The sequence below is a fragment of the Simochromis diagramma genome, unplaced genomic scaffold (genome assembly GCF_900408965.1).
Source record: "Simochromis diagramma unplaced genomic scaffold, fSimDia1.1 OVJJ01000302.1, whole genome shotgun sequence".
NCBI lineage: Eukaryota > Metazoa > Chordata > Actinopteri > Cichliformes > Cichlidae > Simochromis > Simochromis diagramma.
Genome location: NW_024386792.1, coordinates 184,137 through 204,073, shown reverse-complemented (window position 1 = coordinate 204,073; position 19,937 = coordinate 184,137). Strand labels below are relative to the sequence as shown.

The following is a 19,937-nucleotide window of genomic DNA, read 5'->3' as shown; positions in this document are numbered from 1 at the left end:
TGCACCAGGAACCACGGATTTCCTTAGAATTAAAAAAATAACGTTTTTGTAAAAAAAAAAATCCTTACTTTTGTCTATAAAAGTACACATTACACCATCAGTTACTGTGGTAACTAGAACTCCATAAAAGCCCGTTAATCCAACCGTGATTTTTTTTTTTTTTTTTAGTATACAGCACACGATTTGAAACAATAAAGTGCCTTTATAAAATGACAGAGCAACAACTGTTGTTTATCTTGCTGTGGAGACAATAAAATCATTTTATATTCAAGCAGCGATTCAGCAATCTAATGCATAAAACTGTCTTTTTATTTATAACTGTAACATTAACATTTTACGAACATTAAAAAGGTGAATCAATATCAATTCTCTAGTCATCAGATGGTGAGTAGTAGTGCCAGTGTGGGCGCAGCTGCACCAGGAACCACGGATTTGCTTAGAATTAAAAAAATTATAACGTTTTTGTAAAAAAAAAAATTCCTTACTTTTGTCTATAAAAGTACACATTACACCATCAGTTACTGTGGTAACTAGAACTCCATAAAAGCCCGTTAATCCAACCGTGATTTTTTTTTTTTTTTTTTTTGTATACAGCACACGATTTGAAACAATAAAGTGCCTTTATAAAATGACAGAGCAACAACTGTTGTTTATCTTGCTGTGGAGACAAAATCATTTTATATTCAAGCAGCGATTCAGCAATCTAATGCATAAAACTGTCTTTTTATTTATAACTGTAACATTAACATTTTACGAACATTAAAAAGGTGAATCAATATCAAGTCTCTTGTCATCAGATGGTGAATAACAGAAGTATGTGCATTGTACCAACATGAGCTGGTGTGAGGACGCAGGTACATTCGGACATCTGTAAGACGCTGGCGACTCTCCGCAGTATTTAACCCTTTGTGGAAGGCAACAGTGCTGTAAACAGTGTTTAAGACTTCTGTAGCTCTGCAGGGGGTAAGTATGTGCAATCAGGATGCACTGGAACAAGAAGAAAAGTAATGACAATGAGATTCAGTCAGACACACGTGCAGTGCTGAAATGATCACATGGCTGTCAGAATTTTATTAAAAAAAAAAAAAAAAAAAAAAAAAAAAATCCTTTATCAGACAATATTTCATAGTTAAAAAGTCCTTGCTTGTCCCACTTGTGCTGAGGTAATGTATGAGTCGGCATAAATATGTAGCTCTAACGCTTTTAGAGCCTCTCTTCCCTCTGTCGCAGACACTTATCGCACCTGCTGCATCCACAAAGCAACTTGCATTGTGGAGGAACCGCACACACACTCTTCACCCTGCTGCCTTCTGGCAAGAGGTACTGGAGTATTCAGGCCCTCACTGCCAGACTGTGAGACAGTTTCTTCCCAAGCTGTTAGACTCCTGAACACTCAGTAACTGGACTGACACACATGCATACCTTCATACAGGTCAATACCAAGCACTTATCTGCAGAATCACACACATTCATACACCAAGTTACTTTTTGCACATTTCTATTGCACTGTTGTGTCTGTATCGTTCTGTCTCTTGTTGCACTCTGCACTTTATGTAGTCCTGTGTTGATTATCTGTTCTATGTCATATGTAGCACCACGGTCTTGGAGGAACGTTGTCTCGTTTCATTGTGTACTGCACAACTGCACATGGTTGGAATGACAATAAAGCCACTTGACATCACACTCCATTTTTATATTTACATTTAACGCACAAACTTTTTTGGGGAACTGGAATTGTATTAAATCAAAGCTTTTCTGTTTCTGGAAGTTAATTTGATTAGCTAAAGGATGCTGAGATTTGTAGTGGTTTATCTCAAGACTTGTTCACATACCTGCTGTTTTCCCTCTCCTGTGCAATCGCCTGAAAGAATCTTTTCAGATGTTCTTCACTGGAGGAAAAACTTTCACAAAGCCACCTAAAGGCCCATGAATTCTCCTGCAACACAAGAAAGCTGATTAAACAACAAACAACAGCACAGCCCCCCAGAATTCAAAGTGTGAAATTATAGAATCTTTTCAGTCAATAGTGACCCCAAACAAACAGACAAAGCATACAATTTTAAAGTTGTGGTGTCATATGTTTAACTGCGAGTAACACTCTCACCTAAGAGAAAGCATCCTGCATCCTAAGTGTAATAATGTCAGAAGAAAGACTTCTGTGAACAGCTGGAAACTACACACTAAACTTCAGCTGCTTTTATTAATTTGGAGAGTTATTTATCCATTACTGGTGTGTTAATCTGACCTGTCACAGGTGGTTTCCATCACAGATGAGACTTGAGTGAAGAGCTGGATCTTAAACATTTCTTTAGAGAGCAGCTACAAAATTGTAGATCAAAGTAAGAGTCCTGACAGGGACTAGAAAGAGAGAGCATATTTCTCCTGTTTTGGCTTCACTTCATTGGCTTCCTGTTAAATCCAGAATTGAATTCAAAATCCTGCTCCTCACAACAAGGTCTTAAATAATCAGGCCCCATCTTATCTTAATGACCTTGTAGTACCATATCACCCTATTAGAGCACTTCGCTCTCGCTCTGCAGGCCTACTTGTTGTTCCTAGAGTATTTAAAAGTAGAATGGGAGGGAGAGCCTTCAGTTTTCAGGCCCCTCTTCTGTGGAACCAGCTTCCAGTTTGGATTCGGGAGACAGAATTAACTGAGGGAAAACAGTGTGTGACTATTACAGCGTAATATTTTGCACGATATTATACATTTTTATACTTTTATATAGATATTTTTTTAGTAAGGATGCACAGTCGGGGGGGGAGTACTTTTTAGCCGGAAAAAACATTTCACTGTGTGTTGTACTAGTTATAACTACATGTGACAAATAAATAAAGAATTGAATTGAATTGACTCCAATAACCGAAGACACGTGGATTTTATGACTCTTCCACAGTGTGTCTTTTGTTTTGGTCCCCCCCCCCCACCAAGTCTTAAAAGGTAGGTTTTCCTCCCCACTGTTACCAGTTGGTTGGGTCATCTGTATTACCTTCCAATAAATCATAGCTGGAGGTGACTATTCCTGTGATTTGGTGCTATATAAATAAAAAATGACCTGTAATCAATTTGAGAAGAGTGAGGCTGAGAGTGATTCTCTAAAACAATAAAACAATCAGATCACCAAGCTTTTCCATGTTTCTTTATACTGTACTTGTCTTATTTGTTATGCACGTCTGTTGTTTTGTAATTTGAGGGGGGGGAAAGGAAAAAAAGGAAGGCCATCCAGTGCCAAATGAAAAGATGCAGATCCATCCGCTGTGGCGACGCCTTGGGAAATAAGGGAGCCGCGAAAAGTACCTTTAATTATTTCTTTAGCGAGACAAAGATGCAAGAGACACTCAAACTGTCATAGTTACACAAAATTATAGCACCGTTATTGTTGCGTGTGCCAATAGAGCCCTTTACATGATATAGCTTAAGTATGTGAAAGCACAAACAGTGGCGTGGCGTCTATGGAAGGAAAGCAAGAGTTGGCTACCTGAAAGGTGTTGAGCACAGGTAGGATCGGATACAAAACGGAATTGAGGATTCTTTGGCTCAAAGCTTCCGTCACCAACAGGAGCAAGGCCTGATCTGGATACACCTGCGAACACATTGGACTGTTTAGTTCTCGCAAATTCTAAACACTGAAGTGTAAGTGTTAATGCACTGACCTCATGCAAGGATCGTGGAATCTGCAAATTGGAGCCCTTCTGATCAAGCAATATCCCTTTCACAACATCCCGCGCTTCCTTCATCATTCAGACATCGAGGAGACAAAATACAGAATGAAACAAAGCAGAGAAACATGGAGAAAGCTGCAAGTCTAACTCTAACAATCAAGAAGTACACACCTGCAGAAACTGCATACTGGGCATGGGTAAAGCAGTGAGTGAACCGCAAGGCTTGTTGACAATCGTGAGCAAACTGGTCCAACACCGAGACTGGATCAGAGGAGTATTAGACATGCAGTCAGACATGGGACATACTAGTCAAGGTTTTAACAAGTATAAAATGTACCTAAACCAAGAAATAAAGATGGCAGATATCTAGAGACAAAAACATTTTTCAGACTTGAATGAGGAGCTTTTAACTTACATCAGCATATACAGCACTGCAGCATCCCTGAGCCCTGAGAGCAAACCTCACCAGCTCATGACGTTTCAGTGGCACAGCATCTACACACAGAGGAATCAGATTTCTTATCAATCCTTGTTTTATACTAAATCTTATCCTGAAGCTATGTTTACACTGCAAACCTCATTGCTTCATTTGGATATTTTGCGTTGATTTTTTTTGTTGAACTGTTCATATTAATGATGCAATTGTGTGGCCAAAATCAGATTCCCATGTGACCTGATTCATATGCTCTTGTTACTGTTCTTACAGTAACAAAGACTTCTCACATAGGAGGCGGTCATACAGAAGCAAGCAGAGGTCACAGTTAGTATAACTTTAAAGGGCTGTAGCTGCAATCACATGACATTATTGTGCATGTGACATCTCTATTGAGGTGTATGTGGATGCACAGTTGAAGCGGGAATGTGGTGGAGTGATGACATGAATGGCTTCAGTAATGCACTTTCAACTGAAAATTTCGTGATAATTACAGTAACACTAAGAAAAACCAGACACAAGCACAAACTGACTTGGGTCACTTCTGAACTTGGTACAAACCCCCCCAAAAAAAACAAAACATCTCTGCTGGACCTTCAATAGACTCCCACGCTGCACCAGCACAGCAGAGCTCTCCCGGTTTACTGACTGGTGTCAGCTTTGGTGCAGTCGCTGTTTCAAAGACTTTGAGATAAAAGAGGAAGAGGTCCGGAGTAAAGTGGGAAGCGGGAGCATTCACCGAGGGGAACAAACTTGTGAGAGCTGATGAAAAGTCTCCAGCCATGCACATGAAGTAGGGGATGAGGTCTTGTATCTGCTGAAACCTGACAGAGAAACAAATCCAATGCAGCAAGTCAGCAACATGTCACTGCTGGTGTCTAAATATTTAAACGTTTGATTTGAGATTTTAGTTTCTCTATAGATGGTAACTGCAGATTGACAGTCATTTCTGAACCTATATTTAACGAATTAATGAACTCCAGATGGGGTTTTAAACTATGAAATATGGAAGAGCTACAGTTTTCCCCTTTTTCAATTAAAAATGTATTATCCATCCTAGACTGGAAGAAGAAGATTGAAAATGTGAAGCAAGTGCAGAAGCGCCTCAAACCTCCCCTCTTCCTAATGGCCGTGGCGTGGGGGTGATCGGCTTATAGTTTTTACTTTGTAAATGTAGAACAAAACACGTTACACCTACGACACTGATATCCTGATCCAGGAAACTGTCTCACTCTCGCCTGCACCTGGATCAAGGATTTTCTTACAAAGTGCCGACAAATAGTCAAGCCTGGTCCTCACCTCACCCCCAAAACACCACTCAGTGCTGGTTATGTTTTTAAATCATGTACTGACATGACAATAACACAAAATGCACTTTGCTGGAAAGAAAAACAGAGGAACATGTGCATGTACTCACTGTGCGGTGTCGTCTGTCTGGACGACTCGCAGATATCGACACAGCTCTCTGTACCTGCAGACAGAAACAACACAGTTAGACAGCTGTCTACACACAGCAAAGTGGATGAGTTCACGTATACAAACCTGCGCTGATGCTGCAGTAGCGCCGTCCTCAGCAGAATCACAGAAATCTGTTCAGCCAGGACGTCTTTCTTGCCTTTGTCCTTACGCACGCCTGACACGTTCTGCCCCTTCATCACAGACACGAGCAGGACGTCATTCCAGGGGCGAACACACAGGCTGGAGCACACAAACATCAAGTTATAGCAACAACATATACATGTAACAGGTAACCCTGGAGGTTAAAGGGCGAGCATACCTGTTTCTCATGTTCCTCAGCTCAGCTGGGAAATGCAGTTTCTTGCAAAACTCCTGTAGTTTGTTAATGAAGTCTGGAGTAAAATTAGCCATCACCATCTGTCTCTGTACCAATGCTATTACCCTGGTAAGCACACACAAACACAAGTAGAAGATGAATATCCAGGTGAATGAGCTACAGGTATAACACAAGAAGTGAACGTGCATGCATTTACCTCTGCAGTAACATCGTTTTAGCTGTATCAACATTAGCCATTGGAGAAGCAAAGATGAAACCCCTGTAAATGGAATAAAAAATATTGAAAAACATTTGAAAATTAAGAAAAAAGGAATGTGTGTAGAAGCAGAAATGCTGCAGTGAGTACCCTGAGAAATGGAAATGTCTAATAAAGTCCTCAGCAGCCCCCAGACTCATGATGACTGCCGCTCTGCTGTCCTGTTGATCTGCCTGGTTCAGGAACGAGGACACAAACTCAAACACCGGTGAGTAACTGGAACAAACACAACAAAAAAACAAAGGAAAGTTAAAGAGACGTCTTAATATACAAGTGTGTGGACTCGTTCCAGCACTGCACTCCTAAAATTAACAGCTGACCTCACTGAAACGTTACGTCAGACTTTTTCAATTTTATATCATTTTAAATAATTACTTACAGCAGATCACAAACAGCGTGTCTACAGTTTAGAGCAGCGGTTGAGGCTCAGGTGTGAAATGTATGGTTTTCAGGATTTTTAGCGGTTTTTAGCGTTATTTTGTTATCGTTTTTATCGTTAACTCTGTTTTCCTTGGTCTTTTCACGTGTGTTATGAATAAATCTTCTTTTTTATGGTACCGGTACTAGTTTTATTTTGTTGTATTTATCCGCGACACCTTAAAGGCCGGTCCGTGAAAATATTGTCGGGCACGAACCGGTCCGTGGCGCAAAAAAGGTTGGGGACCGCTGGTTTAGAGGAGAAGTCAGTAATGCATCAACAGAACAAGCAATAAATAAAGAAATACTTTTAAAACAAATAATTAAATCAAAAATATAAAATCACAGATTTACAACCAGGCAGTCCTATGAAAAAAACTGAAGCTTTTATAACACTACCTCCAAATACGTCACTAAAAGCAAAGAAAAGTGTGCACCCTTTCTCCAAGAATGGCTGATGTTAAGGCATCAGCTGTGTTAAACAATATTGGTCACCAGGACTCAGGGAACCAAAATGACCTCAGATGGTCTAAAGGGACATGTTTTTGAGGTGAGCCTTGGTGATCTGTAGGATGAATAGCTGGTCTTTCCACAGGTTTAAGCTCATTACTGGGAATGTTCAAGGCAAAAATTGTCACAGCAACTTCCATGGACCTGATCCATAACAAGATATGGCAGACTTGCCCCCAACCGGTCCCAGCAGTTAGCTGCCCCTTCCTGAGCTCTGTTTTGCTGCAGGTTTCTCCTGCAGTGTGAGTTTTTCCCTTCACACTGTCACCAAGTACTTGGCTCGAGAGGGGTCGGCTAACTGTAGGATCTTCACCTTACAATCCAAATCACTGTGAGGCACTTGTTGATGTAATTTGACACTATATAACTAAAGTTTATTGAATTGACCACAATTCAAGCCCAAGTGAATATAAAGACCACTGATGGCTACTTTCTTCTTCTTTTTTGTGTGGGTTTCACAAAAAACTGTACCAACCAGATTAGAAAGACCTCCTACACCTGATGGAGCTCATGACATGTGATGCTCTGACCAATGACCAGAAGGAAGTGCTGAACAAGGTGATCCACGACAGTGGTTCACACTTCAATGTTGGCCTTCTGTCAAATGTCTAAATAATTATACAAAGTTATTGTGAACTGGACTGTACATCAAAGCAGAGCATTAAGTGATTTACGAGCCAGCTGCTTGATGTATACCTGCAAGCTCAAGAAGCTTAAAAAGCCTTAAAAAGTCTGACTTGGGGAAAGTGATGAAGTTCCATGTTGAAGGTGGTGGCGGCAGTGCAGCAAAGGCAGAGGGTAGAGACAGCGGACAGCTATGACCGTGCCCATCCCGTAGACAGTGTAAAAACACTGACCTGAATAATCAATGTAAATGCTCCACATATTTATAGACATATTGGGAATCTCTTACAGCTATGGATGTGTAATTGGTCCAGATGTGGCTCCTAATCATTGCAATATAGAAATCAAAATCTGAGTGTTATGAAACATACTTGTAGATGAAGCCTTGTTGGTTCTCTTGGCTCAGACCATATTCCTTTAGTGCCTCGCCTTTCATGTAGGACGAGTAGAGCGCAGAGAGCTCTTGTCTGAACTGCTGCAGCAACGTCGCTGGACATGAAGTGAAAATAAATAAATACATTAGTAAGATATATTTAAAGTCACAGTACAAGAGGTTCATCTCAAGTGTCTCCTCGCATGAATTTGTTGTTTGCACCTGCTTGTCGGAGGTGCGAGTCCATTTCTGACAGGGTGAGGTTGAAAGCAGTCAGTCCTCCCAGCAGCTTATGGTTTCTGAGGTTGCTCCAGAAGGCGCTCCTCTTGTGGCTGTTGCAGTGACAAATGCCGCTCACGCACCACATTTCACACTGAAAAACCAGCGAGAAAAGCACATCAATCACTATTTTGTAAGAGACCTCCCCATGACTTCAAGGACCTGCTGAGGACATAGGGATGTAAAACTTCACTGACATAAGCTGGTGCTTGTTCATGAAGAGCTCTAAAAATCAAAACCTGAATTTTTTTTAATCGACTCTGAATTTAATCTGGAGTCAGTGCAGCTGGGTCAGCAACAGTGTGCCATGAGAGCTCTTGGAAGACTTAGCACTCTGACCAACCTTCAGACATTCCGGGGAGTTGTGTTTACTTAGACAACAATGAATTACAGCAATCCAGGGGTAAAGAAATAAATGCATAAATAACAATCTCCAGGTCAGAGTGTGACACAATGGGACTTGACAATATGTCTTTAGTGATAAAAACAAGTGTGAACCACAGATCAGACATGAACACTCAAAGTGATGTTCATGTCAAATCCTGATAGAAATTTAGCAAACAAGGCAAGGCGACCAAGAGCTTCTATTTCCTTAGGCAAAAATAAGTCAGGGGCATAAACAAGGACTTCCTCATTAAATTGGAGAAAGCTGTTTGCCATCCAACTCTTCATAGACCTATTCAGGATCTGTAGCTTAAAAAGAGAGATGTATAACTGAAGGTCATCAGCATAGCAGATAGCAGCGATGACAGTCATGTCGTTAAAGGTGCCCAAAATGTGCTGAAGAGGGAGCAGATACAACGGAAACAATAAGAGCCCAGTACAGAACCTTATGGCACACCACAAGTAAGAGAAGTGGAAGAGGACCTGTATTCAAAATTAGCTTAAAATGAGCTGATAACACTACAAAAAAATCTTTAATTCTTTATTTCCCCCCCATACTGTTTCTTGATACACTGTTTTTTTTTTTTTTTAATAAACAAAGTATGCATTTATTTAATTTTTGAGTAGGCAAGAGCAAAAACAAGCAAAAAAACCAGATGAATACAGTTTGGTGAACCCTCCAAACTGCTGGTCAGATACATTTTGTCCTGTTAACATTAACACCTACCAATGATGCCAGCTTATCGCAGATGTAGCAGAAGCACTGATCACAAATGAGCTGGTTACTGTCTACTGGCATGTTAGTCTCCAACTCTGTAGGCCTGAGCGTGCCAAAGAAAAGCAGTGTGAGCACCTGACACAGTAAGACGGGGGTAAAGAGCACTGATGGTCATTTCAAATTGTATCTCACGTAAAAGGGTGTATGGGACAGTCGTAGCGAGCATGAGGTAGCACATCAGCGTGGCGGGAGAAGGTCACGACCAGGTCTTCCTCCAGAGTGCTGGGAGAGGACACGCAGTCTGGAACACAGAGGCTGTTAGTGATTAGTCATAAGATCATCCACAAACACATGGAGCAAACAAAATAAAACCGCTGTCACCTTTTTCCTTCACATCCACCACCTCCACGATGAGGCAGGACATGTCTCTGTCATCCTTATGATCATCGTCATCATCACTACTCAGGATGATTATATCTCCACTGTCTGCTGGCGTGCACATCAGAAATGCCTGGTTAGAAAAAAGAAACAGAAAAAGGAAAACCAGCCATCAGTTAGTTCACAGATGCAGACCTGCAGTATGAAATGCGTGCATGAATGTAGACTTAACCCTGCAGTCATGCACCAAGGCTGCTAGCCCACAGGCTCAGCTGTGTGCTTTGTTGTGAATTTCTAAACTTTAGAGGTCATACTTTCTCAATAACACTGTGTTATTCTGCAGCATGAACTGTTCCAGCCAGGCCTAACAAAGGGACAGTACGGTTTTCTTACTTTTAAGAGGACAGTTATTTATTTTTACAACTTTAGAAACGCGTAGAAAAAAAAGTCGACCTCGCGCTTTATTAGTTGCAGGCGAACGTGTAACGTAAACCACATAAATGACCGCGTCGGTACCGTAAACCATAGTTTTCTTACCTTGTTCTGTTTTACTGTTTGTGTCTAAACCGAAGTACGCTTTCCTTCGCGCCTGGCGACTGAAATTTCTGCGTCACCGGATGTGATGGCGTCGCTTCCTCTGCTGCTGTTTCTTTCTTCTGTTTTTTGCGGCTGTGTAACAGCTTCGAGTTGCATTACCGCCGCCTCCCGCATAGAAGAGAGAAAACAGTCTAATTAAGGTGAAAATCATCATCTTGTTAATACATTGCTCCTAAAAAGGAAGGGAACACTTGGTCACTCGGTCGAGTCTCTTCAACTTTGTCAGTTAGGAAGTAGAAAGCATGTAAGCCACTTCTTCAGGTTAACATCAGTGTTAAGCCTGGGTTTGAGGTATGAGCTCACCACCTTCTGACCAATCAAATGTTCGTCTTCCCTCCTGTCCGACCTCTATGCTCGGACGGGACCATGTTTAAATCCAGTTTTTCTATGTACTCTTTACTTCCTCTCTGACAGTCAAACACCACTGAAGATAACATGTATTAAATTAAATACTCAATAATAATCTGTCAGATTTTACCAGAATTGTGATATTGGTAAATCTGTTTACTAACACTTTCCTTCCTTTCTTTCCTGGGATCAAATAGACCTTAATGATATATTCAAAACCCATTCATTAAACACTTTTAATACACAGCTACTGCACTCTGTCCTCTCATAGCAGGTTACTTTCAGTATGCATAAATTATGTGATTTATCAGATGCTGCCAACATCAATAAACCGTGGGACTTCAACCTATATGCTGACTGCTGTTGTTAGGGTGAGAGAATCCCGATGGGGAAAAGAGACCCGGGTATTATGAACTTCCCTGTCAGTACAGGGCCCAGGTGACCTGGAGAGGCAACACCAAGACAATTCCCCCAAAAAGGAAGTGACTTTGCAGGTGATGGCTGCAGATCATTGCTCTCTCCTTATCGCTCCCGACTGACTTTTTTCTCTGGTTTTGATCTTTGTTCGTGTCCTTGTCACTGCTGGTAACATAAGATGGTACTTGCAGCCAATTTAGGTTGCGCAGAGAGTCCAGCTCCTCCAGGAAGGTATGTGCTCCGTATGTGCCATCACAAAATTTGCCATGTTTCACAACACAGACTAAAAAGCATGAAGGAGTACCAGGAGATTAGCAAATACACAAGCATACCTAGATAGAGCTGTAGAAAGTCATCAACCCAGCAGCTGGACTGGTTTGTGGAAGAAGTAAAAGGAGGAACACTGCCAAATTTCTACAAAATGACCTCTAGCAGACTGCTCATGTGAATGTTACAGACCAAAATGTCAGATAGAGAATCAATGAGCATAGTATGAGATCCTCCTTTAGCAGACCTGCACTCACAGCCCTTCACTTTGCAGCTTGACTGCCAGAGAACACAAATCCCTTACAGGTTCACCACTGTTAGTGATCAGTATAAATATATAACCGATATGGATGTATTCATGTTACTGATTGTTTTAAAGATTGCTTGTATAAAAGTAAAGTACATGTTTACATTTTTCCCTCCAAATGAAAATTTCAACTTCTGGTAGGTAATTTTCACATATACAGCCCACACACCGAGCCAGACACCTCTCCTCTCCTCCTCTGTGCTTCGGTCTCGTCCAGCAGTCAGCACAGGAGGAAGGTTGAAACTGAATGGAAATATAAGCCATTTCTGCAGAATCAGTCTCAAGCAAATCCACAGGAGATCAAACTGAATCCATTAAAACACAAAGTAGTACAGTCCTGTACTGATTAAAGGTTTGAGTGGGCTGAAGCAGCGAGTCTGAGAATAGCTGGGAATAGAAATCAGAAATGCGTTTGCCTCTTATTGCCAGATGATTTATCTTCAGCTCTGGGTCATCAGGTTCATGCTTACTGTTCGTTTGGATAAAAGTTGACTTTGAAAATGCACTCTTCATGCAAATGAACTGAGCAAACCTGACATTTAAACAAAGGCCCTCAACTTGCTTACAAATGCAGGTAATCCTCACACCAAACAACGTTATGAAACTGCTGTTTGTTTATCAAAACGCTGATCAATTTTAATAATCAGTTAACCCGAAATCCACAAATTTTATGACCAGTGTGGGTCACTGAAAGCCAATGGGTTGGTTGGGTACCTTTAAAATGACAGTATAACTGAAAAGATGAATATGAAGAAGTTTTATCATTCAATAAACAAGCCAAAAAACTTGAAACTGGAACATAAATTACAATGACATCACTGTTTTTCCAAGAATAACGCAACCACACGAGCCACTATTTTGATCCAAGCCCATCCAGGGTTATAAAGTTTATTAAAGAACAAGCAGCAGGTAAAAGAGTGGTCGTGATGATCTCCTGGAGTTCAGTCATACAGCGGACGTGCTGCTGCTCTTCCTGTCCCTGTTGCGAGTATGACACCTCCTGGCTGCTGCTCTGTGGTTCCTCTGGGCCTCCGTCAGCCCATCTGCAGCCTCTGTTCTCAGCTCTGCAGCATCTGTCTGGGACTGCAGCGCTCCCTGCTCCTCCTCAGCGCTCTGAGCAGGCATGTGCTTGAGCCACTGCTGGTAGTAACCACGGAAACCGTCAATTTGGACCAGATAGTTGTTTCTGGATTTGTACTGGGATAGAGAGAGGGGAGAGGGTGCCAAAAAGTGAGGGGACCAGAGTGAAAGGAGAAACATGAGTCATACAGTCACCTTCCAAGTTGGATCTTTGTTGTGCCACGAAATGAGAAGAAGTTGTCTGTTTACAGACTGCACTAAAGTCGGTAAACAGAGAGGCATTAAGATTGACAGCATACACACTTCAATTAGAGCAAAATAGTTTACAGTGTTTTTTATTCCCGTGTTTCCAAATTAGATTTTACTTGACTGGTCTGCCTGTGTATTTTAACATTGGCTGGACTTGCAACTTGCTTGCTTTGGACTGCAGCCAGTAATAATTGTTCTGCTCTGCAGCCTCAGTGAGCTTGCCACCAGCTGAAGTCTGTGATAAGAGACTCACTGGAGAGGCAGCTAATTATATGGTACTTATTTGTGAATTAGAAAAAAAAAAACTTATAAAGGAATATCCTAATAATTATTTGAAAAGAGCATATGCCTTCTCTAAATATGTGGGAAACACTCATGTACCAATAATTACAGATGTGCTCAGTATAGATCGGTGCATGCTGACCTGGTTATAGTTGGGAGGATATTGTGCAGCAAACTCCAGCTGTCTGATGATGACCTCATTAGGCCAGACTTTCATGTCACTCATGGTTTTAAGGATTGTTCTTAGGTAGACGTAATCCAGTTTGCGACTCGCTCGGCCAATCAGAGCAGAGAACACGTGGACGTTAGGCCTCAGTCCTGCTTCCTGAGGAAAAACGCATAGAGCAAAGTTAACTAAGATGCACAAGCACCTAAACCCTGCATTCTTTCTACTGACCAGCAGGGGGCGAGTTCTGCACTAACAATGCCAGAGACAGAATTCAGGTCAATAAACATCCAAATTTAGTGTAATAACATATGTTGTCACCTCTATGCCTTTCAGCAACTGAAGGCCATCTTTCTGTTGGTCACAGGCTAATGCAAGGCACCCAAATGTCTGCAGATCCACATTTACATTGCGCTGTCTCATTACACTCAGCACAGCCTGAAAAGTGAAAGAAGTGTGTGAAAAACAGCACGCACAGTTTAAACATTTCTAACTCCACTTTTGTTAACGTTTACCCAAGTTTAAAATTTGTGTTCCTTCCTCCTCCAGATTTACAGATACCAGATAGACAACAGTTTTTCTGAGGACTATTTCTCCTAAGAAGTTGCTCCAGGATGGGTGTCACAAACAAAAACAACAGACACTTCATACATGGCTACACACACACACACACACACACACCTTTGCCTCGTCCAAGTCCCCGGCTCGCGCTGATCTGTGAATCACAGAGTTGAAGAACGCGACATCAAGCTTCACTTGATGCCGTTTGGCGACCTTCAACAACACCTGCAGAGACTGGTAGCCTGGCTCCATCGTGTCGGCCAGTAGGGTCAGAGTCCTGAGGTTTGGACTGAGTCCGTTAGCTTCCATCCTCTCTAGAAAACCTTTAGCTCCACCAATGAGGGCGAGCCTGTCTGACATTTTATCTACAGTGCCAAGGGAGACCACAGCACCTCTTTTACCCTCAAAAAGTTCTAGTAGGTTAGGAGCAGAGGAGTTGGCGACTAACTCTCCGGGTAATCGGGCATTTACTGTTTGCCTGACCGGTATCAGATGGGCCGAGTCATGTCTGAGTCGCGTCTCACTGCTGTCTTCCTTCTGCTCAGGCTGGATAAATAACTGTCTCTCAAGTAGGTCAATGTCTATCACAGCCTTGCACCTGGACTGCGACACATCCTTGCTCCCGTTCTGACCCTCACAGTCAGTCCCCAGCAGAACAGCAGAGGCCAAGGCAGGATCGCCAAGTCCACAATCTCTGGCAGTTCTCAGGAGCAGGGTATAGTTGTGCGAGTCAGGACGAATCCCTGACTGCAGCATCTGGCGCCACACCTGAAATGAACATTACGAATGAGCTCATTTGTGTAGCAAGTATCAATATTGTTTAATGTCCACCTTATGTATCATTATCAGATTTTTAAGATCAACGAGAGCTGGCATTGGTTGGGCTATTTTAAAGTTTACTCCTAAAAACATCCCACACTTAAGTATTACGTACCTGTAACGCCAGCCTGAATCCTGCCTCTTTGTCCTTCAAGCAGCCCATCAGCAGGTAGTGAAATGTCTCCTGAGTTACAGCATGACCATTCTCCAGCATCTCCTACAAAATGCACACAAACCCAGAATAAGACACAATTTGGTGACAATGGATGAGCTTTCTCCCTTATAAACATGCAGCTGTGTGTCCGACCCTGAGCGTATAAATGCAGGCCTGAAGGTGGTTGGTGACGGCGTGCGCCTTCAGAAGAGCGTGGTACGTGATTGTGCTGAGAGGGTAGTTTTTGCGACGGAGCTCTTGCTCTAGCTTCAGCGCTTGCTGCAGGCCAGCCTGTTTTGAAGGTGACTCGGCGCAGGCGTTGAAGAGCGCCGTGTAGGTTGCATCGTTAGCAGTGAGACCGCGCTTCTTCATCTAGGAGAGAAAAAAATAAATAAACAAATAATTACAGAGAGGGTTTCTGACTGTGTATAACGATCTGTCAGAATAAAGGACAAGAATGAATAACACACTTAAATATTAAAAAAAAACAAAAAAAACATCTACAATGAAACTAAACTGATTGTGAAAGCTGGCTCTTCTATGGCATTAGTGGACTAAAGCAGTTCCCAAGCTTTTAACCCCTCTGAATTTGAAATAAGACTTATATTTATTTTAACACACAAACACATAGGAGTCTCGCATCAGTGTCTGAAGCTTTAAAAATACTCGAATCTGTTCTTTGATTATAGCCAATCTCCACAGTTTTCCTGACACAAATCTGGAGGATGGAGGGATTGGCAGCCTGCAGCATTTAAAGTAATGTTTCTCATTAAATCTTGACTGCCATACAAATAAATTTATAGTAACTTTGATGGCTGTAGTAGCTGGTATGTGGGGCAGTTCAATTGTACAAATCATTTGTATTAATCTTAGTCTCTTCTTGTGGATATTAAAAGCGAGGTCCATATTCATGCATCTTCTCTGTGGTCTTCCTTGTTTCCTGCTGGCAGCTCCATCTTCAACATCCTTTGTTCACTACATCCACCATCTCTCCTCTGCACATGTCCAAACCATTTCAGCCTTGCCTCTCTAACTTTGTCTCCAAATTGCTTCACCTGAGCTGTCCCTGTGATACACTACATTTAGAATTGTGTCCATCCTGGTCACTACTGATGAAAATCAGAGCATCTTCAACTCTGCCACCTTGAACTACTCCTATCTTTAGTCAGAGCCACCGTCTCCCAACCATACACCATCGAAGCTCTTCTAGACCTTCCCTTTAAATCTTTCACCCTGCCTGTTGCTTCGGATTGTTGACCCCAGGCATTCACCTTCTCTACTCCTTGCACATCTCCCGTCTTGCTTCCACCTGTTCCTTAGCCTCACTACATATCACAATGTCATCTGCAAACATCACAATTCAGCAACTGGAAACTGCAGCACCTGAATCAACACCACTCTAAAACTGTCAAACATGAATATTTTAACTTAGAGTTAGAGTGTACCTTGCACGCTGACATCTCATTACAATTGGTCAAATTAAATATGCTTACATCATTGTAGAGTTTGAAGGCTTTTTTCAGTTGTCCAGCTCGTCCACAGCCTCCTATCAGGACCGTGTAGTTGTACTCCTCCGGCTGCAGCCTCTCTCCCTGCAGCATGTCTCTGCTGAACACATCCAGAGCCTCCTGTAGCTGTGAGAGCACAGAGGAGGGTTATAAACACATTAGCAGGGAAGAGAAAGAACAGAATGCTCCTTTACGTTGGTTGCCAAGTTAAACACGAAGAAGAAGAAGAAGAAGAAGAACAACAACAACAACAAGAACAACAACAAGAACAGCAGTTAACATAAAACTGCTCAGCCACACTAACCTTGTTCTCTTTGATGAGCTTTTTGCATTGTAAGAAGTACCAGTACGGTGTATTTCTCCTCACGGGCCTCCTCTGAGGTTTACCGGCGTCTTCTCGCTCTTCTTCGTTCCCGGTTCCGTCTTCCCGGTACTGCAGGTCCCGGAGGCCTGGGCTGCTTTTCCTGAACGTCCTCCTGGAGGCCATGTCGGTAGACAGAGAGCCGAAGTTTTCCCATCTAAGTGGTTCAGAGGGGGAGTCCAGTGGGTCCGCGTCTCCTCGGGAGAGGGCTGACAGACACACGGGCCTAGGATGCCAGGGAGTGTGTGTGAGAAGCCTGGATAAAGGGTGCTGTGACACATCCCGTCTGCCTGTTAGAGTTAGCTGTTCTGGTGACTTCTTAAGGGTTGAAAATGTGCACAGCCTGGCAGCAGGAAGCGATATTTTCCTCCCGTTTCGCGCACACGAACAGGCAACGGACGTCAGCATGTTTGTTAGTGTTAGCGAGCTGGTTAAAAGCTAACGGATCATGTCGGGTTTCTTCCTTTTGTCAGAAAACTACAAAATGTGTTACACTTACAAGGCTAGCTAAAGGTGCACTAACTAGCTGCTGACAAGCTGAGTACAACCACGATGTTTCAATGACACAAACTTGCCCAGACCTTAATAGTAGATATACAAATATAATTATGAGCGTCTTTTTGGGGGATTATTTTTAGATCGTTGGAGTAAATTAACAAATTTAATTTAATTTAATTAAAAGTATATTTCTATTAACGGTTTACATAAATTGTTGAAAAATACCAGTCTAGTTAATTAAGGATGTCATACTTCGATCGACTACATCGACAATATGTTAGTACGCCTGTGTGGTGTTTAGGCTTCACATAATCTTTAGATAGATTGATATCGCCCCCTGCTGGCTATGAAAGTACATTTTCCGTCTTTTGAATGGGGTGAAATGAGGTGAAGGCTAAAGCCACATCTTTCTATTTACTAAACATCCAGGGAAATGTTCTAGTTAATATCTAAGTGGGGTGGGGTCAAGCAAGGCATAAATGAAACAGGTAATAAACCCTCAAGTGAATAGGCAGGATAGTTTAGTCAGCATTATTACCCTTGCAAAGAAAGCTATACAGCAGCATGTCACACTATGGTATTATTTCAGCAGAGGTCTCCAAGTTCAGTTCAATAGGCTAAAGCTTGTTAACGCATATACTTAACCAGCCAATCACATGACAGGAACTCAGTGCATTTAGGGATGTAGACGTGGTCAAGATGACCAGCTGATGGTCAAACCGAGCATTACATGACTTCCAGTGTGGCAGGTGAGATAGTTTGAGTGTTTCAGAAACTGTTGATTAACGTGGCTTTTCCCACATGATCATCTCTTTTTATTACACTGAATGGTCTGAAAAAGAGAAAATATTCTGTGAGCGGCAGAGGAGAATGAAGCTGATACAAAGGCAACAGTGATTCAAATAACCAGTCGTTACAACCAAGGTATGCAGAATCACACCAGGTGCTACTTCTGTGCGCTAAGAACAGGAAACCGAGGCTACAGTTCGCACAGGCTCACCAACACTGCACGAGAGAAGATTACAAAAACATTTTCCGAGCGGAGGAGTCTTGATTTCTGCTGTGACATTCAGATTGTAGGTTCACAATTTGGCATAAACAGATATGTTTAGTTATAACAGTTCGGACTGGTAGTGATGGTGTAAAAGTGTGGGTGAGTATTTTTTGGCAAACTTAGGGCCCTTTAGCATCAACTGAGCATCACTTTAACACAGCCTATCTGAGTATTGTGGCTGACATTGTTTTTCCCTTTGGGACTAGGCTTTACCCATCTTTTTATGGCTGCTTCCAGTAGGATAACACACCATGTAACAAAGCTCAGGTCATCAAAGTGATTTCTTGAAGATTTAGAGTTAAATTAAAGGTGAGTTGGACTTAAAATGAGTCCACAGTCACCAGATAGCAATCAAGTACAGCACCTTTAGCATGGTGGTAAAACGGGAGAGTCACATCATGGATGTGCAGCTGAATAATCTGCAGCAACTATATGATGCTGTCATGTCCACATGGACCAAAATCTCTGAGGAATGTTTCCATCACTGTGAACTCTTTATTGTCATTGCACAGTCATAGTTAGTACAATAGCACAACAAAGTTTGAAAAGTGTCCCATGTCGACACTAAGCACAACTAAACACAACACAGTAAACTTTAAAGTGGATAAAAAGTGCAAAAAATGTATGAATAATCAATGCTAGCTTTTATTTGAAATTAAGGAACTAAGTATTTTGGGTTTTTTTCTAAGTTCTGCATTTTGCTGTTATTTTGAGACAAAGCACTGAATTGTGATGTGGAAAGAAGTGCACCTGTTTCCTGTTACAATCCCTGTAGATACATATATTTGGATCTTAATTTTTAATCATGCAAATTACCCAAAACCAACAAAAGTCAAGTACTCTTGGTGAAAATAATCTGCCTTTATGGCACCCTGAAGTTGCCTTTGAAGAAAATAAAAATTCTCTCTCTTCTTCAAGTCTTTATCATTAAAAGGCCAGCATGGCACTCGCTGCTGTGGCTGATCAGAAAAATCAGAAATCTACAACCCCAGTGTACGAGAGACAGCTTCAGCAGTGTTCGGAGTGTTTTTGAGACTGCGACTGAAATCACAGACACCAAGAAGTTTGGAAAGATTTTGCAGCTGCTGGAGTTTACAGATATGTGAATGTGGACAGATCTTCATTTTTTCAGTTTTATTTCTATTTTGCCAAATTAGAACAACAGTCCCCTAAAGGTGCTGTATATCATGGTCCCATGGACCCTACAATAATACAGAGAAAACCCCAACAATCACACAACCCTCCATGAGCAAGCATTTTTCAACAGTGAAAAGGAAAAACTCCCTTTTAACAGGAAGAAACCTGAAAACGTAACCGAGGAGAGGTGGCATCCAGTCTTTTCCTTCTCATCTAGCCTTCCTACAGTACATTTTAGTGTGTCATAGTTCCTGACCAAGTCACACAGACTGATGGGTATCCATGGCTACTCACTCACTTCC

The 19,937-nt window shown here is 41.9% G+C and overlaps 2 protein-coding genes across 6 annotated transcripts; both read right to left on the bottom strand.

Annotated features, from left to right (window-relative positions):
* Positions 1-51: 51 nt before the first annotated feature.
* Positions 52-10,737, bottom strand: zgc:112980 (uncharacterized protein LOC503706 homolog). Of its 5 annotated transcripts, XR_005694760.1 has the most exons (20): positions 10,368-10,735; positions 9,834-9,963; positions 9,645-9,753; positions 9,462-9,555; positions 8,294-8,444; positions 8,070-8,187; positions 6,238-6,363; positions 6,088-6,150; positions 5,874-5,996; positions 5,639-5,794; positions 5,514-5,567; positions 4,691-4,920; positions 4,079-4,158; positions 3,835-3,924; positions 3,655-3,732; positions 3,480-3,584; positions 2,246-2,319; positions 1,833-1,936; positions 642-987; positions 52-239 (listed from the first exon to the last, which is right to left on the bottom strand). XR_005694760.1 is itself a non-coding variant. In XM_040023650.1 (19 exons), the coding sequence occupies exons 2-18, from the start codon at positions 9,952-9,954 to the stop codon at positions 1,876-1,878; spliced, it is 1,833 nt and encodes a 610-aa protein (XP_039879584.1). In that variant the 5' UTR covers positions 9,955-9,963; positions 10,368-10,735; the 3' UTR covers positions 548-987; positions 1,833-1,875. The 5 variants fall into 5 exon arrangements, 4 of the variants coding, with proteins under 4 accessions (XP_039879584.1, XP_039879585.1, XP_039879587.1 ...); XM_040023650.1 differs by lacking the exon at positions 52-239 and having other exon boundaries at positions 548-987; XM_040023651.1 differs by lacking the exons at positions 52-239; positions 2,246-2,319 and having other exon boundaries at positions 548-987; positions 10,368-10,726.
* Positions 10,738-12,508: 1,771 nt separating this feature from the next.
* On the bottom strand, positions 12,509-17,540 carry ptcd1 (pentatricopeptide repeat domain 1). Its single transcript, XM_040023649.1, has 8 exons — positions 16,890-17,540; positions 16,571-16,711; positions 15,231-15,449; positions 15,039-15,140; positions 14,225-14,872; positions 13,865-13,981; positions 13,520-13,702; positions 12,509-12,963 (listed from the first exon to the last, which is right to left on the bottom strand). Exons 1-8 carry the CDS (start codon positions 17,352-17,354, stop codon positions 12,712-12,714), a joined length of 2,127 nt encoding a protein of 708 aa, XP_039879583.1. The 5' UTR covers positions 17,355-17,540; the 3' UTR covers positions 12,509-12,711.
* Positions 17,541-19,937: the final 2,397 nt, after the last annotated feature.